This window comes from Corapipo altera, unplaced genomic scaffold (assembly GCF_003945725.1).
Source record: "Corapipo altera isolate COAL_440 unplaced genomic scaffold, ASM394572v1 RXGC01000072.1, whole genome shotgun sequence".
Classification (NCBI taxonomy): domain Eukaryota; kingdom Metazoa; phylum Chordata; class Aves; order Passeriformes; family Pipridae; genus Corapipo; species Corapipo altera.
The window spans coordinates 2,112,798-2,129,215 of record NW_020884943.1 but is presented as its reverse complement, the minus strand read 5'-3'; the positions used below and the strand labels follow the sequence as shown (position 1 = coordinate 2,129,215).

General features: G+C 37.4%; 1 protein-coding gene across 4 annotated transcripts in view; it reads left to right on the top strand.

Annotated features, from left to right (window-relative positions):
• Nucleotides 1-16,418, top strand: part of GAS2 (growth arrest specific 2) — an 84,481-nt gene that overhangs the window by 22,046 nt on the left and 46,017 nt on the right. For all 4 annotated transcript variants that reach the window (XM_027662049.1, XM_027662048.1, XM_027662051.1 and 1 more), the window contains exon 4: nt 12,659-12,800. In XM_027662049.1, the coding sequence (XP_027517850.1) occupies nt 12,659-12,800 (142 nt within the window). The remainder of the gene's footprint in view (nt 1-12,658; nt 12,801-16,418) is intronic.

Below are 16,418 nucleotides of genomic sequence, written 5' to 3'. Positions count from 1 at the left end.
AACTGTGTCCTTGGATGTGCACGTCCACTTCCATTGACACTGTCTATGAAATAGTAATTTCTGCAAATATACATTCATGTATATCCTAATATTAGGAGATTCTGTCCACATCTTACCCACAGTCATAGTACCTGAAGTGTATTTTGCAATTTTTCTGTATCCAAAGCTTTCCCTTGGTCCTGGGTAAGGTACTTGGCGAATCTCATACCTGGTGAGTGTGGATCACTGTGGCAGCATTGGCTTCTCACAATTATGCAGGTTCACATCAGGTGAGATTTTTGGCCTGGTGACTTTGAGAGCCACGTTATGCATTTTTGAGAGTTACAATTAAGAGAGCTAAACAACTAATTGGGATGGATTTTTTTTTTTTTTTGCCTTTCATTAAGTTCTAATGTTGAAGTTGAATTTTTCAAAGGTGAAACGATTCAGCCATTTAACAACTGAAAATTCTGTTTTAAATTTCAAGATGTTTTTGCTTCTAGAGACAGTTATGTATATCTGTGGACGTAGAGGCAGAATCCTGTAAACTACAGGACTTGAAAAGACGGGGAATTGACCTGAATTGTGGCAATGTTGGAAGAAGGGGCTGGTGGCAAAAGAACAAGATTGTAAACTGGAGGCCCAGTATTTTCCCATCTCAGCTATAAGCTTACTGTTTGCTTTTGGGAGAATACATATCTGGGCTTTCACTTTCTACATCTGTAACCTGGGAATACTCTTCACTGTACAGTAGTGGCTTGATTTGTGAACATTGTAACGAGGTTTGAGCACTTCGGCTATTGCTGCCTCATTTGGTGAGCTGTGATTCCTATTAGGTAGTTCCCATTATGAAAAAAACATTATATTTAACTCTGATCATTTACAAGAAACATGGAAGCTTATGGTTCTCTAAATGTAGATGAGAGAAAGACCTTTGCTTGTGGATTACTGCTTCAGACAGCTTTGTGTCTGCCCTTCAATGGGGCCACAAGCAAAGGGAACTTTGTCCTCCTAAAGTAGAGAATCTGCACCAGTGGTTCAGAATTGGATCTGGAATCTGGGTCTTGCTTTTAGGCCCCGGATGGCCAAGCTGAAAGTCTGAGCTGGTGTTTCTATATGGTGTTTTTATTTATACTGCAGGCTTCAGTTTCTCAAGGTTATCCCATCCTACAGATGGGATGGATATACAGTATTCTGTAAACTTGGTTCCCTGAACCTGTCTGCCCAGTGTAAAGAGTCCTCAGCTGCAGTACAGCCATGTTCTGGTGCCTCCTGTAAGTTATAAATATGACTCTCCAGTCGAGAATTGCATGGATAGTGTTGCAGGAATTGTTAGGCTATGAACAGATTCTTTGTGGTCTGAGGGAGCAATTTTCTCGTCTGCACACTTGCACTTTCCTGGAGACTTTTATTTTGCAATAAAAGCTTCTGGAGCCAATTTCTAATCATATACAATACAGATATGGCTCTCAGTTACTTGGGAGGAATAAAAAAACCCCAGCATTGTCTTTCTGTGTATTAATCTTCATAGTGACAGACTGATGTGGATATGAGAGGAAAAGAATAATCTTGCAAAATGACTCACAAGTGCTAATCCATCTGGAAGGAATCATTTCCACAAGACTGTAAAGCTGTTTGTTGGAGAATTCCTTGTACCTTTCTCAGACATGTCAATGGCTTGCTGAGCTCCTCCTAGATTGCTACCATATTTCTTGCAGATACTGTAAGATTTGTCTCCAGTGGGTCACGTGCACAAACCTTCTATGCCTCAGCAAATAACTCCTACAGCTAAAGTTTATGCTTGCGGGAGGATTGCATGGTAGGATAGAGTAAAGGTTCTCACCAGACTATGAAAGGAGATTTCTGAACAATTCTAGGATATTATGTGTTTGTGTGCCTGGCACCTTCCAGGTGAATACACTGGAGAACTACTTAGAAGGGTTTCAGTGCACTTTAAGCCACACAGGCTGTTGGAGGCAGAGCTGCACAGTCCCAGAAAGAGCACTGAGACATCATGTCTCTCCAGACTGTTCTTCCCACTGGTACTTCTTGTCCTTGGAAAAGCATGGTTTGTTCTCTTGTTTGGCTAAAGCACAATTAATCTCTGCCGTGGACTGGCCTTGCTGCTATCAGTGAACCTGAGGCAGGGATTCTGCTGCACATCCCTCTCTCTGCACCTATTTAACATTGCAGGAATAACCAGAATTTGCATCACAAGGTCATTGTCAGGGGAAAAGCAGAGTAGATTTAAGCACGTAGCTCCTGCTTTGGTGTGTTTTAATGATTTAGATTGCAAATCAGGTCAAGAGGACTGAACTCTTATTTCCAAGAATATCATTTAACTAGAAAACATCTCAAAGCTTTTTCCAGGGATATTTAATTAACTTTGGTTTTGTATGTAATGCTAATACTTAAACACTTCATAAAATTTGTATTAAGGCCTTAAGTTTTCATAGCATTTTTACCATTACTTCAGTTTTCTGAGAGAAATTTTATAAACAGCTGATTTTAGATTTGCTGGGTTTTGCCTCTTATGTGAAATGTGTTGCAACATTCCTGTTATTTATTTTGTTAAATCTTTAAAGCAAACTGTAAAAGTTTTTCTAACAGATCTTTTTTTGTGGCTTTTTACTTAGACTATTAGGAATAGTCTGGAACAGAAATGTAAGATTAGGGACTTGTATGGAAATAACCATATGTATTTCAAAGTTTGAGAAAACATAATTTAAACCAACTGTCTTCAGTTTAATTGTGCAATTCCTAGGTCAAAGTTAGTGGTTTTTAGGGAATAATGAATAAGCAAGAACTGCAGAATTTGGTGCATTTACCAATAGTGAGTCTTGAACTTAAATAATGAGCCAAAATTTCTGAAACAATGGAAACAGTGAACATAAATGATGACTGCAGTGCAGAGGAAAACAGACATTACTTTGAGGCACAGACATCAATTTATAGATATAATTATGTCTAATTTTTTTTAAATAAACATATTCCCATTTGCCTTTGTATATGTAAATTTGCCCCAAATGCTTCAAGTACACAGCGAAGTTTTGTTCACAACTTTAGAGATTGCTTTAAGGCTGGTTTAGAATTTTGGCAGTATAGATTAGAGATTCCAACACGTTTTTCAAATCACAGGTGTTTTTAAGTTCTAGTCCTGCTTAGAATTCCCATGGCTCAAGCAGTTTCCTTGTGGTTTCTAATTGGAAAACTCACAGAAATTCGGATTCTTTATCATAAAGACAAGGATACAATTTTTCTTAAAAATGAACATACAGGGTTTTGGAGTACTTCCATAACTGCAGCTACCCCTGTTTGTCTAATAACACATCAGCTTTATTATGGCTGTTCTTGAAAGTCTTACCTAGTTTTGAGAAGCATGAGCAAACTGTAATTGTTGTTTATTTTCTTTATTTTTGTTTTAATTATTTGTGGTTTGGATTACAGTTTTGTGTAGAGGGCACATGTGGTTTTGCAGCCTCTTTTCTGATGTCATAGATGTTTCCTATTACCACAGCTGATAAAAAGGATTGTATAAATAATGTATAAAATGCAAGTATGGAATCAGGATTTCCAGAATGTTTGTTTCCACGTCTTCACAAATTGATTCTTTTTCCTTGCCTGTTTTTCCTAAATCTCCTTCCCTGGCTCCTGGTTGTTGCAAGATAGGAAAAGCCATACCTTTCTGTGCAGAAGCCTATCTTCTCTACTTGCTGAGAAACAGGGGGTGGAACACACAAATTTTCCACCTATCTACCTTTCCCTCACCAAACATGATATGCAGTTGGGGTGATTTAGTGGTGTCAGAAGAAATAATCTTTCCACACAATAATCATAGGGCTAATTTTGTTTCCTGTTCAGTTTTCCCAAGCAGCAATTGCCTGTTAAATTCTTCCTGAATGTTTTCGGTGCCTGCATAAAAACTGTGTTGTCTTTGTTGAACATCTGGAAATCCATAAAGCAAACAGATAATGCACCTCAAAGAATTCCATCCTTGTTTAGACTGCCTAGATGTTTATCACTGTCTTCCTTGACGCTTGTCTCATGGGAGGTGAGGCACCATTTGGAACTAATCTTACAGAAAGGCCTGGGAAACCCCCAGCCTGCCTCTGGCTCCAAAAGGTCACAAAGGGCGAGACTGATCCTTGAGAGAAAACCAGGTGGAAGAGGCAGAAGCAGCAGGATGGTAACACAGCACCATACCCACTGTTATATATTCCATCAAGGAGTTTGAATGGCTTCTTAAGTTGGCTATTCAGACTGCCAGTGGAAGGTTATCCACTCTAATCCCCCAGATCAAAGAAATATCTTGGTTATTTGACCACGCCCTTGGTGAAATTATGGAAGCATCTTTCAGTATGAAATTTTACATTACACCTGTAATGTGTTTTGATGGACTTCAACCATTCAGGCTGAAGTTTTTTGAAGCCTTGTTGTCCTTAGCTTGGGTTCTTCTGGAATTATTAAGGAGAAAACGTGATTTTGAAGTTTCTGTGACTGAAATTAGTTGGTTTTGCCAAAATCTGGTATTTTTCATACTTTATTTTCGGAGAATCGTGTCCCCTTTAAGAATGTGATGTTTCATAAAACATAATTGTGGGTTAATAAGATGCTTTCCAAAATATGTCCCGTGAAAATTCACCCAGATCTGGCCATTTCTATCTCATGGAAATATTTTAAGATCTCATGGAAAGATTGCTACTTATGCATGTAGTTGGCACGTTCGTTCATTCACAAGTTTTGCTGTGTGACAATGCCACAAACAAATGCAATCCTCCTATTGATTGCAATCCTCCTATTTTTTTCCTCATTTAATTGCAATATAAATGAGGGAAATTCAGAAAGTAGGATTCGTCAACAAACTCTAGGCTGATTCAGCTCTGACTTCTTAGGTTGTGATGGGGAAAAGCTCAGATTCATCTATCAAAGATAAGGTGTAATTGCCCTCTGAAAGAGCACCTGCGAGAATTGCCGCATTCTGTTCTAATCAAATATTATTGAAGAAGCCTATTATGAAATGCCAATTTTAAAAATCTCCGTTAAACATTAATTCTGAAACCCAGAGATCTAAAGAAAAGGTACAGAACATTCATTGAATGGGAATGAACTGCTGAATCCCTGTTTTCAGGAGCACCAGAGGGAGATCTTTGCCATGACCTAGGGTCTCTCTCTCATTTTCTGCTTATAAAATCTTAGTAAAATTTTAAAACTTTTTAAATTGCAGTCTCTCTCTTTTAGTGATATTTAATTGTAGTCATTCTCTTTAATGCTGTTACAGCATTAGAAAAAAAAGAAAAAAAACCCCATCCACCTTTGATTTTTGCATTTGGCCTGCTACAATTTCAGGATGTAGGAAAGTAGGAGCAGTGGCTTTTAATTTTTGGTGTGTACATGCCTGGAGTTTGTGAACTGCTTCTTCAAGATTTTAGAAGGCTATTAATAAACTTGTCAGTAGGCATAGATATATTAAGAGTTAGATGTCTGGAAGTTTTGAAAGTCAGTTTATAGACCTCCCCAAATCTTTTGATTATAGTGACTTAATCCTGTCCTCAGTTACACAAACGGAGTGGGCAGGAGCAGAGTCTGGCATCTTGTTTAGATGGGCTCTCTGTTGTCAGCTTTCCTTTAGTTCTGCTCTCCAGTGAAAGATTCCTGATTATGGATCTCTGTGTGTTATCCAACTGCCCAACAGCCAGGCTCTGAGAGGTGGCCTTCTGACTCCTGACAGACATCATGATTTTTGTCACCATATGTTGACAATGCATTGTGTCCCTAAAGTACATTTAAATTACTTATCAGTCAAATAGTCAAATGTGCTTCAGCTGGTGAACGAAGCTCCTGCACTGCTGCTTTCTGGCATTATTTGCTGAGTATCCCAGTTGTGGAGTTGCATTGTGTGTGGATGGAATTGTCTCTTGTATTCCTTGGCTTTCTGATGAGCTGCTAGAAGTGGAAGTTGCAGTGTTTCTGTTTAAATTAGTTTTTCATAACTATTAATGCTGTCTTTTTTTGAATAACCAGTCTTTGGCTGTGTGATGAGTAATACGTGTCTTGGACAGAGCACTGCGAAGAACAAAGCCATGAAAAAAATTCTTAACTTTTAAAACTATATTGTTTTTAAATTAAGCTTATTCTCCATCTATGCTTACTCTGAAGAACTAATACCATGTGAGACAATGTATTCTACTTTGACACTTAATTCCATGGCTAAAGCATTCACTTAGTTCTGTATTTATTTGAACATTGTGGTCTGTATGTTTATGTAGAACCTTGATCATGTTAATTATTTTTATTGGCATATCACAAATCTGCTAGGGATTCCAAAGTATCCACAAGTGCTTTCTTAGAATCAAGGAAGTTGCTAATAAGTGATTTTTGGCTTTTGATGACCTCTGCAGTGTTTACATAGGGTAAAAATCTGGTCAACACATGATCTTTAAACTTGAAATCCAATCTGCTCTTGCATTAAAATTACATATTTCTACAGGACTTAATATGCCCATGTAAAGGCTGTATTTCACCAAAGGACAATGTTTTGCCACTTGTTAAGTGAATTGCTTAAGGGTGCTTTCTTTGTTATAAGTGCAATGTTATTTTTCATTGATCTAGAAGTTGTTCCTAGTTCCATGTCTGTTGAAAAGTTTGGCAATTGTTATTGCTATCTCCTAAGTCTTCAAAACTTCCATATTGAGTTTTCACATTTTTAATTTTCCTGGGTTTTAACTTTAATTTTGCAGCTTTAGGAGGGCTGAAAGGTTTATATTTCTTTTCTTAGTTTTGTTTTTTTCTTTTTCTAGTGGGAAATGCTTTTAAATTCTATGCATGTATTTCCAAATTCAGAGTTGCTTCTATCTATTTTGCCTGTGCATTTAGCACACTCTTTTCACTGTTGGTCCAGTTGTTATATTTGAAAAGTATTCCATACTAAATGCGGTAGGGAGAAAACAAAACTGGGCCCACCTTGCTAAGGATTAGTTGTTTTACCTTGTAGATATTAGTTTCATTAATTTAATGTTTAGTTCATGCTTCATGGCGCTTTCCAAAACCTGGATTTTGGAACTGCAAGGTAGTCTCAGGTAAACTTAATTTTCCCTTGCTGAAACAAGTGTCTAAACACCCCTTTTGTGATTTATAAATGGGATCTGAAGTATATTATGTTTGAGTTCCTGAAGAATTAAGAACAGTAACTGAATAAAGGACGGTCTAGTGGTATTGTCACGCTGTAGTGAGGGGATTTGTAACAGCTCAATAAGAGTAAGTTCTTGTAGCAATGAGCCCCAATTCACTTTTGGTTAACAAATTAATAAAAGACAGAGCAAAATAACTTTTACAGAGAAGATTGTGGCAGAGCTGCTCTTTTGCATTCCCTATCAGCTAATTTAGATTTTTATAAGGGAAGGAGGGCTTTACCAAGAATACCTGAGCAAAAGGAGGGAAGAATTGCAAAAGAAAAAGAATTGCTACTGACCATAGAGCTAAGTTAAAGGCAAAATTGTAAAAAGTTCCAAGCCAGGTACATGTTCTATCTAGCTGATATAATCACGTTTCAGTAGGAAATGTGTAACAATAAATGGCCAAACAAGAGACACCCCTGCAGTCAGCTACTGCATAGCATAATTCCCTCCCCATTTTGGTAAATGTAGGTCATCAGGAGACACAAGCAAATTTTTCCTATGTGTACCTAGCTGACTGTAACCCTTTTTCATAGCAGACAAAATTGCTCCATCTTTTTATTCAAGCATAAGTGACAGTTCAAAAAGTTGTGAAATCGTCTGTTCACAGGGGGAAATATGATTAGGAGTCTTCAAAATCTGGCTCAAATCCTAAGTCTTCTATAAATAAATGGTTTTTTTCAAAATGTGTTCGTGAACCCTTATTTTGAAAAAACAGTACAAAAATACATTTTTCCGTGTGATTTCAGAGCATCAGTGTAAGAGAGTCCCTTTTGGGTTCAGAAGTGAACCTGACAGCATTTTTCCAGGATTGCATCATGTGTTTCACTCACACTTTCACATCCTGCATTAAACCACATGCATGCACGTCAACAAGACAAGATTGTAAAAGGAGTGTGACTGGGGAATTGTTTTCATGATATTTGATAGGAGTAATTGCGGCCACTGCTGTTTCAAAGCAACTGCGGTTATACTATACTATGTCAACAAAAGTCAGTTCTGCCATATGGAAACCTAATTACTTCAGAATGATCTGTTAGAAAGCACTTTTGAAATAGTCAGGCCATTTATACAAATCAGTAAAAAGTATTTGTGCACGAAACCTTTCTTAAATAAGAGCTTTCATTTGAATGTTACAGCGGCAGTTTTGGAAATATTAAAAAAAAGTGGACTTCTATTTAAAAGGTGGTAGGAAAATTCATTGGGTGATAAGAAAATATGGGTATTTCCCTATGATTTGTATGATAAACCTGGTGGTGCTATTATTGAACAGAAAAGAGGGTAGGGTTTTTTTGCTGTTCTCTTCAACAAGACCCTAATATTGCAGGAAATGGGACCAAATTTAGAGTGCTGCATTTTAGTGAGATCATGTGATGCCATGGATATTTATATGTGTAGTATTTGCTCCAGAAAATTACTTAAAGCTTTTTTCTTTTTTTTTTTTTTTTTTGTCCTGCAATAATGTAGGGGGTTTTCCCTTCTGTGTCCCAGGGTGCCTTGTTTTTACATTTGGGTGTTTGTCACTTCTGAGTTGTTTAGGACATCTGATAATCAAACATTTTTCCTGTCGCTATAAAATTAGAGAACATCACAAATCTGCTTAGTTAACTGTGGTGTTCTGTACCACACTCTTACTACCAAAATGTACTTCTAAAAGACACTGTAATCCTTATAATTGTAAAAGAAATGTTACAATTTCCATGAATGTCTAAACTTCATAGTGAAGCTGAGTTAGCCAGCTGTGTTTAAAGGTCTATCTTAGTTGTCAAGGTATAGAAACATAATTTGTGGATAGTCTGTTAGGTGCATGAAATTTCAGATGATTTCTGGCACATAAACCATCTGTTCTGAATTGGTCTTCTTGAAAGAAATTCTATATTCAGTCATTGCGATATACCTAAATCAGAAGATATAAAATATTTAGAACCAGATGGATTAATGTGTTATTAGTACAGCAGTAACCCGGGGGAAAATAGGGGTTTCTGCATTCCTGCCAGGCATTGCAAGGCCTTCCCAATGGCTCCTCTAAAGAAAGGCAGTGCAGGTTCTCCTGGCTACCTCCTCACTTCTAGCTGCCTGTGTACTGCTGAAGGAGTCTGGGCCAAGGAGCAGCTCCTGGTCTCCTGGACCAGTGCTGTGGGCTTCTTTGTGCCCAGTGGGTCTAGGGCCAAGGAGAGCAGATGGGTTGTGCCCATCCCGAGTCCAAGTCTGCTCTGATTGCCAGATGGCAGCCACCAGTCTTGTAGCACAGTTATTTTTGGTTGTTGTTGCTTGGCTTGGGTTGGGATTTTTTTTGTTGTTGTTGTTCAGATGTTCGGAAATAATATGAGTGGTTTATCACAGACTTCCAGAACAGTGTTTAATACCCTTAGCAGGACATGAAAGAATATGGGGTTGTGGCAGTTTAAAGGCACAGAATCATCTGGAGTTGGAGAAGTGAGTGGAAGCAAACAAACCCAGTATGATTCACCTGTAATCCCCTTCTGAGCTGTTCCTGGCATTAGAAACAGCTTTTTTCTCAGAGAAGACTTGCTGGTTTTCTGCAAAGGCAAGGCTGAGAGCAAAGTAACACATGAACACTGTGGAAAAACCAGAGATGAGAACTGAAGAGGGAACTGGGAGGTGACATGATCTGACACTGCAGGTCTGCTCTCACATGTAAAGTAACTGTAGCCTTATTTCCTTTCCAAACTCTCTGAAATACCTTATGCACAGGTCTACAAGTGCCAGGAATACTGGAACTGGCTTCTTGTAATCTTCTTCCTGTCACAGTGCTATTAATCCAGGATTTGTGCTTTAAATTGGACATAATCAATCAAAAATTTCAAAGAGTATGGTTGTGCCAGATATGATTTGTTTGGTCCCCTTGACCTATTTACTCAGTTGGTTCAACATCCACTTCAGATAATCTGGTCCAAACAGAGATAATATCAGAAAAGAAGTTCATTCTTTTTGATTTATCGTGTTGTTAAACCAATTTAGAGCTGCTGGTCATCTGATTCTGTGAGAATATGGTCAAGTGTGTTGTAGGTACAGTGGATGTTTTATGTAACTAGATTAAGATACAGTGCTGTGAAATGGCACCTCTTTGAATCTACTGACAAGTTGGGGTTAATTATAAACCAGCTGTGTATTTCTGAAGGAACTGATTCCAGAGAGACACTAAAATCCACACAATAGTTGCTGTCAGGACTGCACCATTGCCAGTGAGGGCTGCCACTGCCTGTACTGGGGTCACCCTTGGCTCCTGGTTTATTTTCCCTCATGGCACAGCCCAGCTCCTGCTGCTCTCCACCTGTTTTCCCGTCTTGCTTTGTGCCAGTCAAACGTCCCTGCCCTCAGTGCCTGTTCGTCTTCTGGACTGGAGGACATAAGGTCAGCTTAGACCTCTCCAAAATTATTTTGAAGAAGGAACTCCTTAAAGGTTTCTTAAATGTCTTGTGTAAGATTTAGTAGAAAATCATCAAACAGAAGTCTTGTTTTGACAACTTTCCTCTGAATGCAGGCTGGACTAGTTGACCTTCCTCCAACAGGCTGCCAGAGACTTTTATGTGACTCCTTTTAAAAGAAGTGGGTGCTCTTTTAAGAGTATTAGACTTGTCCAATTAAAGTCTCCTGGGAAAGGATTTGGGGGCAGACAGAGACAGACAAATGCTACATTACTTCTTCATAAAGACTGAGTCAACAAAATGAAATTCAATGTGTGAAGCAGTCTGTAGAGTATAATAAGAATTTGCCTCAGGATACAGATACTCATTGTTTCTTTGAAAAAATTAGTGTGATGTGAAAAAGGTGCTAGTCTAGAAATGTGCCTAGTGCTAACAGCTTTTTATTAGTTTTTTTTTTTTTTTTTTTGAAAAGAAAATCTCTGTTCTGTGAGGAACTGAGCATTCCTCCTTTTTTTTTTTTCTGCCCCCCCAAAAGAATGGAAAGGGGTTAAAAATAATTTAAAAACTTCATTGCGCTCTGATTTGAACTTCATTGCGCTCTGATTTGTAAGGTTGTTCCATATCTAGAGCCCCTTGAAAGAATTCAGGTTTCATAGTTCTTTATTTATTCTGGATTAGCGAATAACTGTTTTTACTTCCCTACTTTCTTCCAACTTCCCCTCCCTCGTTCCAGGTATGGTCTAGGAGGCAATATGGTGTTTGTGACACAAGGTTTACTTGGATTTTTCTTTAAAATATCATTTAAAACTGGTCAGTGTTTTATAATACCTTTTAGAAAAGTATTTATATCTCCTTGCAAATATTTTGAACCATAAGTATAATTTTTGACAAACAAGGAAGTGTAAATCATGTAATTGGAGTAAGAATCATAGAGGAATGACAGTTAGATGGTGATTTGAGGAAGAGTTCTAAATGCATAGATCTGTAAGATGTTTATATATGTTTATGCATCTGAGACAATTTCTAAGTTCCCATTGACGTATCAATAAAATAAGTAGAATGGTATTTATCCCTGCAGTTGTTCTATTTGCAGTTTATTTGGTTGGTTGGGTAAATAGTGGTGAGTAGCTTTGTGCATGTAGAGGTATTCTGCCATTACATTGTTGCTGTGTCTAATATAATATATAAATTCCTTCTAAGCTGTCTTTAAATACTGACATTATTATGCTACTAAAAGCTATTTAAAGAGAAGCCTACTCCTGTGTCTTTTTTTTGTTTTCCCCTCTCTACATTTCTAATAATTTTTTTTTTCTTTTTTGGACTGTTAAGGACAGAAATTTGGAAACAGACCTAGGAACGAGCATTTTACCATGAATTAAGGCTACTTTTTATTTAATGGAATGAAACCTTAAGTGAGAACTAAATGCTAAAATCCTCTTTGTATATGTCTCAATAAAGGTACCAATATGAGCAAAACTATTGCTGTGGTAATTACTCTGGTTCAGATATTGATGCTGTATCAGTTACATCCTCTCTGATATCAAAATCATGTATATGGAACTACTCTGGTACAGTGAGAGCCTGTGTTAGCTAGACCTTGACCTTGGAGCTACTGAATTTACATTTCTGTGTCATGCACAGGGGGCTTGTGTGTGTTGTTAGGATGGAGACAGACTTACTTATTTGCTCTAATTCCCTCCTAACTTAGAAGTGAAACTACTTCACCCTTTATTGTGCAAAAGTTCAGTTCCTAGTTTAAAGTCTATCTTTATGAATTTTTTAATTTTTAATTTTTTTTTTTTAATTTGTTGAACTGGACTAAACAGTAAATCCCAAGACTGTAGTTGCTGATATTCCTAAGAAGTAACTCATGTTGGTTCAGCTCTCAGCTTCACATTGCCTGGACTATAATATGCTTTTTGGAAAGATCTTGTGGTTGAGAACTTGGTGCTGTTAAATTCCCTTGTCACGCTGCTTTGCTTGGAATTCCTTAATGGCCAAAGCAATACACTGGTGAGAGTCCCCCATCTGTGCAAAAACTACATGTTGATTTCATAATACTTAAGTTTTATGCCAGCACGTATCATTTATCTAAATAGAGAATTTTCTGTTTTTCAGACTTTACCAGTTCGGAAGATTCCATGCAAAGCCAATGCTCCTTCGGGGTCTTTTTTTGCACGGGACAACACAGCAAATTTCTTATCCTGGTGCAGAGATGTAGGCGTGGATGATACCTGCCTGTTTGAATCAGAAGGTTTGGGTATGTATTTCTTTAGGTAGTAGTAAGTTAAAATAATGGGGTTTTTTGTGTTTTGCCTTGAAAGACAGAATGGCTCTTAATAGATCTTGACTCCAAATCTGACCTCTGTCTGTGTTAATTCTGCCTCTTATCTGTGGAATGAGCAAATAAAGTACACAACACATAAAATTCATTTAAGTCTATTTTAAGAGGAACTTAAATGAGAGATGAATCTTACTATGATTTCTTGCATGCAGATAATTTTTCACTCTACACAAATTTTTTTTTCAAGCATGAAGGCTGTTTCTTAATTCAATGTATAAGGTGGTGTTTTTCTGCTTTGGGAGAGCAGGATACAAGTGCACGCTCAGTTCTGGCTGCAGAAATTTGGCTATTTGTGCAGATTTAACGAGTTGCACAGGAGGCAAGAAGATACAAAATTTTTCTTTCCTGTGCTGCCCCTTTTTTTCCAGCTGGTTCCCTTGTGCAGCTCTGAACAAAATTTATCCAACACTCGTGCTTCAGGGTGTTCCATCAGAAGAATCGGACTGCTTAGGAAATCACTGTTCTAATACTACATATTCTTCATCAGTTGAACTCTTCTCTCTTCAAAGGAAAACTTAGGAATTTTGCCTCAAGAGTTTTTCAGCCAAATTTCATGAAATGAAGGGAGTCAAACGTTTGTAGTTTGAACTCAGATAAAAGTGTAAAGCAGTTGTGGTGACAGACAGATTGGTTTCTGTGGAAGACAAATGAACACACTGTACTGAATCAAGAAGTTTCTTTGTTCTGTTGCTCAAAAAGTCTGCCTTGTTGAAGGTCTTATATGTGTTGCAACTGATCTATTCCCATTCTTTTACACTCTTGCTCTACTTTTGTAGTCTAATTAATATTTCTGAGGCAATGGTTTTTTTCCCTTTTGTCTGTTCTTCTATCCTGTGAGGTTTTTTAATGACATTATTTTTTAAGCCTGGGAGAAAATTATTGGCATAGAAGTGAGTGGTATCACAAAGGTGACAAATAGTAAGGTGGATATATGTATTGACTTTTTGTTATTTGATTCCTCAAGATGAAATTTTTATTTGATATGGTAAAATCATGTGGAAGACGAACAGTAATTGTAGTTTCCATGATTTGAAATGGTGGAGAAGTTGGTCATTGTCTAGGATGAAGAAACTTGTAAACACCAGGAGGAGACACAGACCTGCAATGCCTCAGGCAGGCAGAAGAACCTGTGGTTAATGCAATACTAAATGTATTTAGAGTTTGTACTGCTATGGTAAGCCCAGCAATTTGCCATTGTTCAATTAATAAGTCAATTGAGAGCACGTTTAAAGGAATTTTCTTGTGCACTGTTAAGAAGCTAGATCTTGTTTAGAGATGGAATTGGCATAGCTGGAATATTAACGTTAATTTTTCCACATACACAATGAATGCCTTGCCTGCCATAGCACAACACAGTGCAAATACACCTGGAAAACTGGTGTTCAAGAGGACTTCCTCGCCCAGAAAACTGAAGTGAAATGTGCCTGAACACACAGTGCTCAAACCTGTGCTCTATTAGCTCTGATTAGTGACTGATTTTCTTCATTGATTGAAAACTAACATCTGTTTTCCTTCTCTTCTTATAGAATGCACTAGTAGAAAATATTTATGGTGTGGGAAATAGGATTAGGACTTGATAATATTTTGACCCATTTTTATGGACTTGAGAAGGAGGTGGTGACCACACCATTTTAAAAAATAAAGAAGATAGATAAAACCAGTAGCTGCTGTTCTCCCTCAATTTGAGCTCTAACTCAGAGTTTCGATTTTATTTGAGCTTTTTCTAATGCATTAGGAAGAACCATAACAGTTGCCAATCTAAAGCTTCTGTGTTCCTATCTCTCCCACAAATCCCTTCACCACTGCATAGGAAATAAAAGTTCAGCAAAGGTAAGTAATATCAAGGATTCTTTTCAAAGCAGTGAGAAACGTGTGTGAATGACACCAAATTGTTTGCACTGCCTCATTGAATTCTGCATTTTTGATAATAAAAAATTGTGGTGAAATTACAGTTACAGAGGTAACTTTTTCATGTTTTCTTCTGTTTTTCCCTGTAACCATTAAGGTGTAAATTGATTTGTAAATTGCTAGTGACAAAGCAGCTGTTTTCTGCCTACATTGGAGAGCCTTACTCATTGTCATGTTATCAATTGAGTAGATTTTTATCCTCATTTCTTACTCTATTCTGTCTGCCTTAAGGTATGTAAATACTGTATTATTTAATTAGATGCACATAGTGATATTTTCTTCATGCCAGTTTATAATATAAAACATTCCTGAAGTCTTTTTCTGGCAAATAGGTATTCTAACAGTGTAAGAGCGATTCTGAAGATTTAGTGCACTGAAATATTGGAATGATGGATTTGTGACACTACTCATTTATTTAAAAAAAAAAAAAAGTGCCAAGTGTATTAGAGATCAGCAAAATGAGATCTATATTAGCTAAGAAATTATTAATTGCTATTTTCTCTCATTAATTAAAAATACATTCTCATCAAGATGAGTTCTGAAGTGTTTGAAATCATAGAAGTATAACTGCACACAAATGCATCCAACACTCCCATCCTTTTAGCCCTGAGACTGAAGTGACAAGGAGGTGACAAATGACAAGTTCCTCACTGGAATGGAACTGTGTCAAACAGCCACTGCAGCAGATAGGGGCAGTCCATGCCTGACAAATGTGCACGAGTGATGTGGGTGGGAATCTCGAGTATTCCTAGAGGCTTTCTTCTGCAAAGGGTTGGTGTTCTAGGGCTGCTCCAGACAAGCAGTTGAGGAGACCTACTCATGTCACTTCACTTGTGGACTAATTTAGTAACTCAGACACTTGTTTCAAATTAAGCATGGTTCAAATGCTTTCTTGGATTTGGGCTATTCAGCTGAGCTAAACAAGAAAACAGGATTGAAGTCTTTTTTTCAAAATAAATAGAAGGAAAAATAAATAGAATGAAAACTAGGTGCTTGCTATGCTGGTAGATATGATTAGGTCTTCTAATCAGTACTTACTTTAAAGATCATTGAAAGACAACATTGCTGAGCTAAAAAGTTTGAGGACAATGCACTTGCACTACTAACTTGTTAGTAGTCTATAATAAATGTATTTTGTCTTGCTGAACATTATCATGCTTTAACATAGGTTCAAGTGCAAACAAATTGGAAATACAGTTTTCTGTTAAGGCATAGCAGGAAAGTCTCTGAGTTAATGCCTTGGCAAAGAAAAGATGGGTGCTGTGTACCTGTTGTATGAGCTGGAGAAAAGACATAAACATCTGTAAAAATCACAGCAACAGAGTATGAAGGGATAATCTTGAGTACTGCAAGATAGCGGGAGTCTCTGCATGCTCTGTGTACTCACTGACCAATTTAGCATGCTTATCATTTTTTTTTTTTTTAAATTTTTATAGTTAGTGTATTTAAAGAAGAAGGAGTTAGCTTTGTTAATACCAAAAATATGACCCAAAGTCCAAATTTTGATCATCTGGGCAACTCTTGAGATACAGTGTCATTGAATGGGATTCTTAGATGTAACAGAGGTCAAAATTTGTCCCGTATGTAGGACTCTCAACAGGATGCACTAACTCTTTGCAGCGTAAG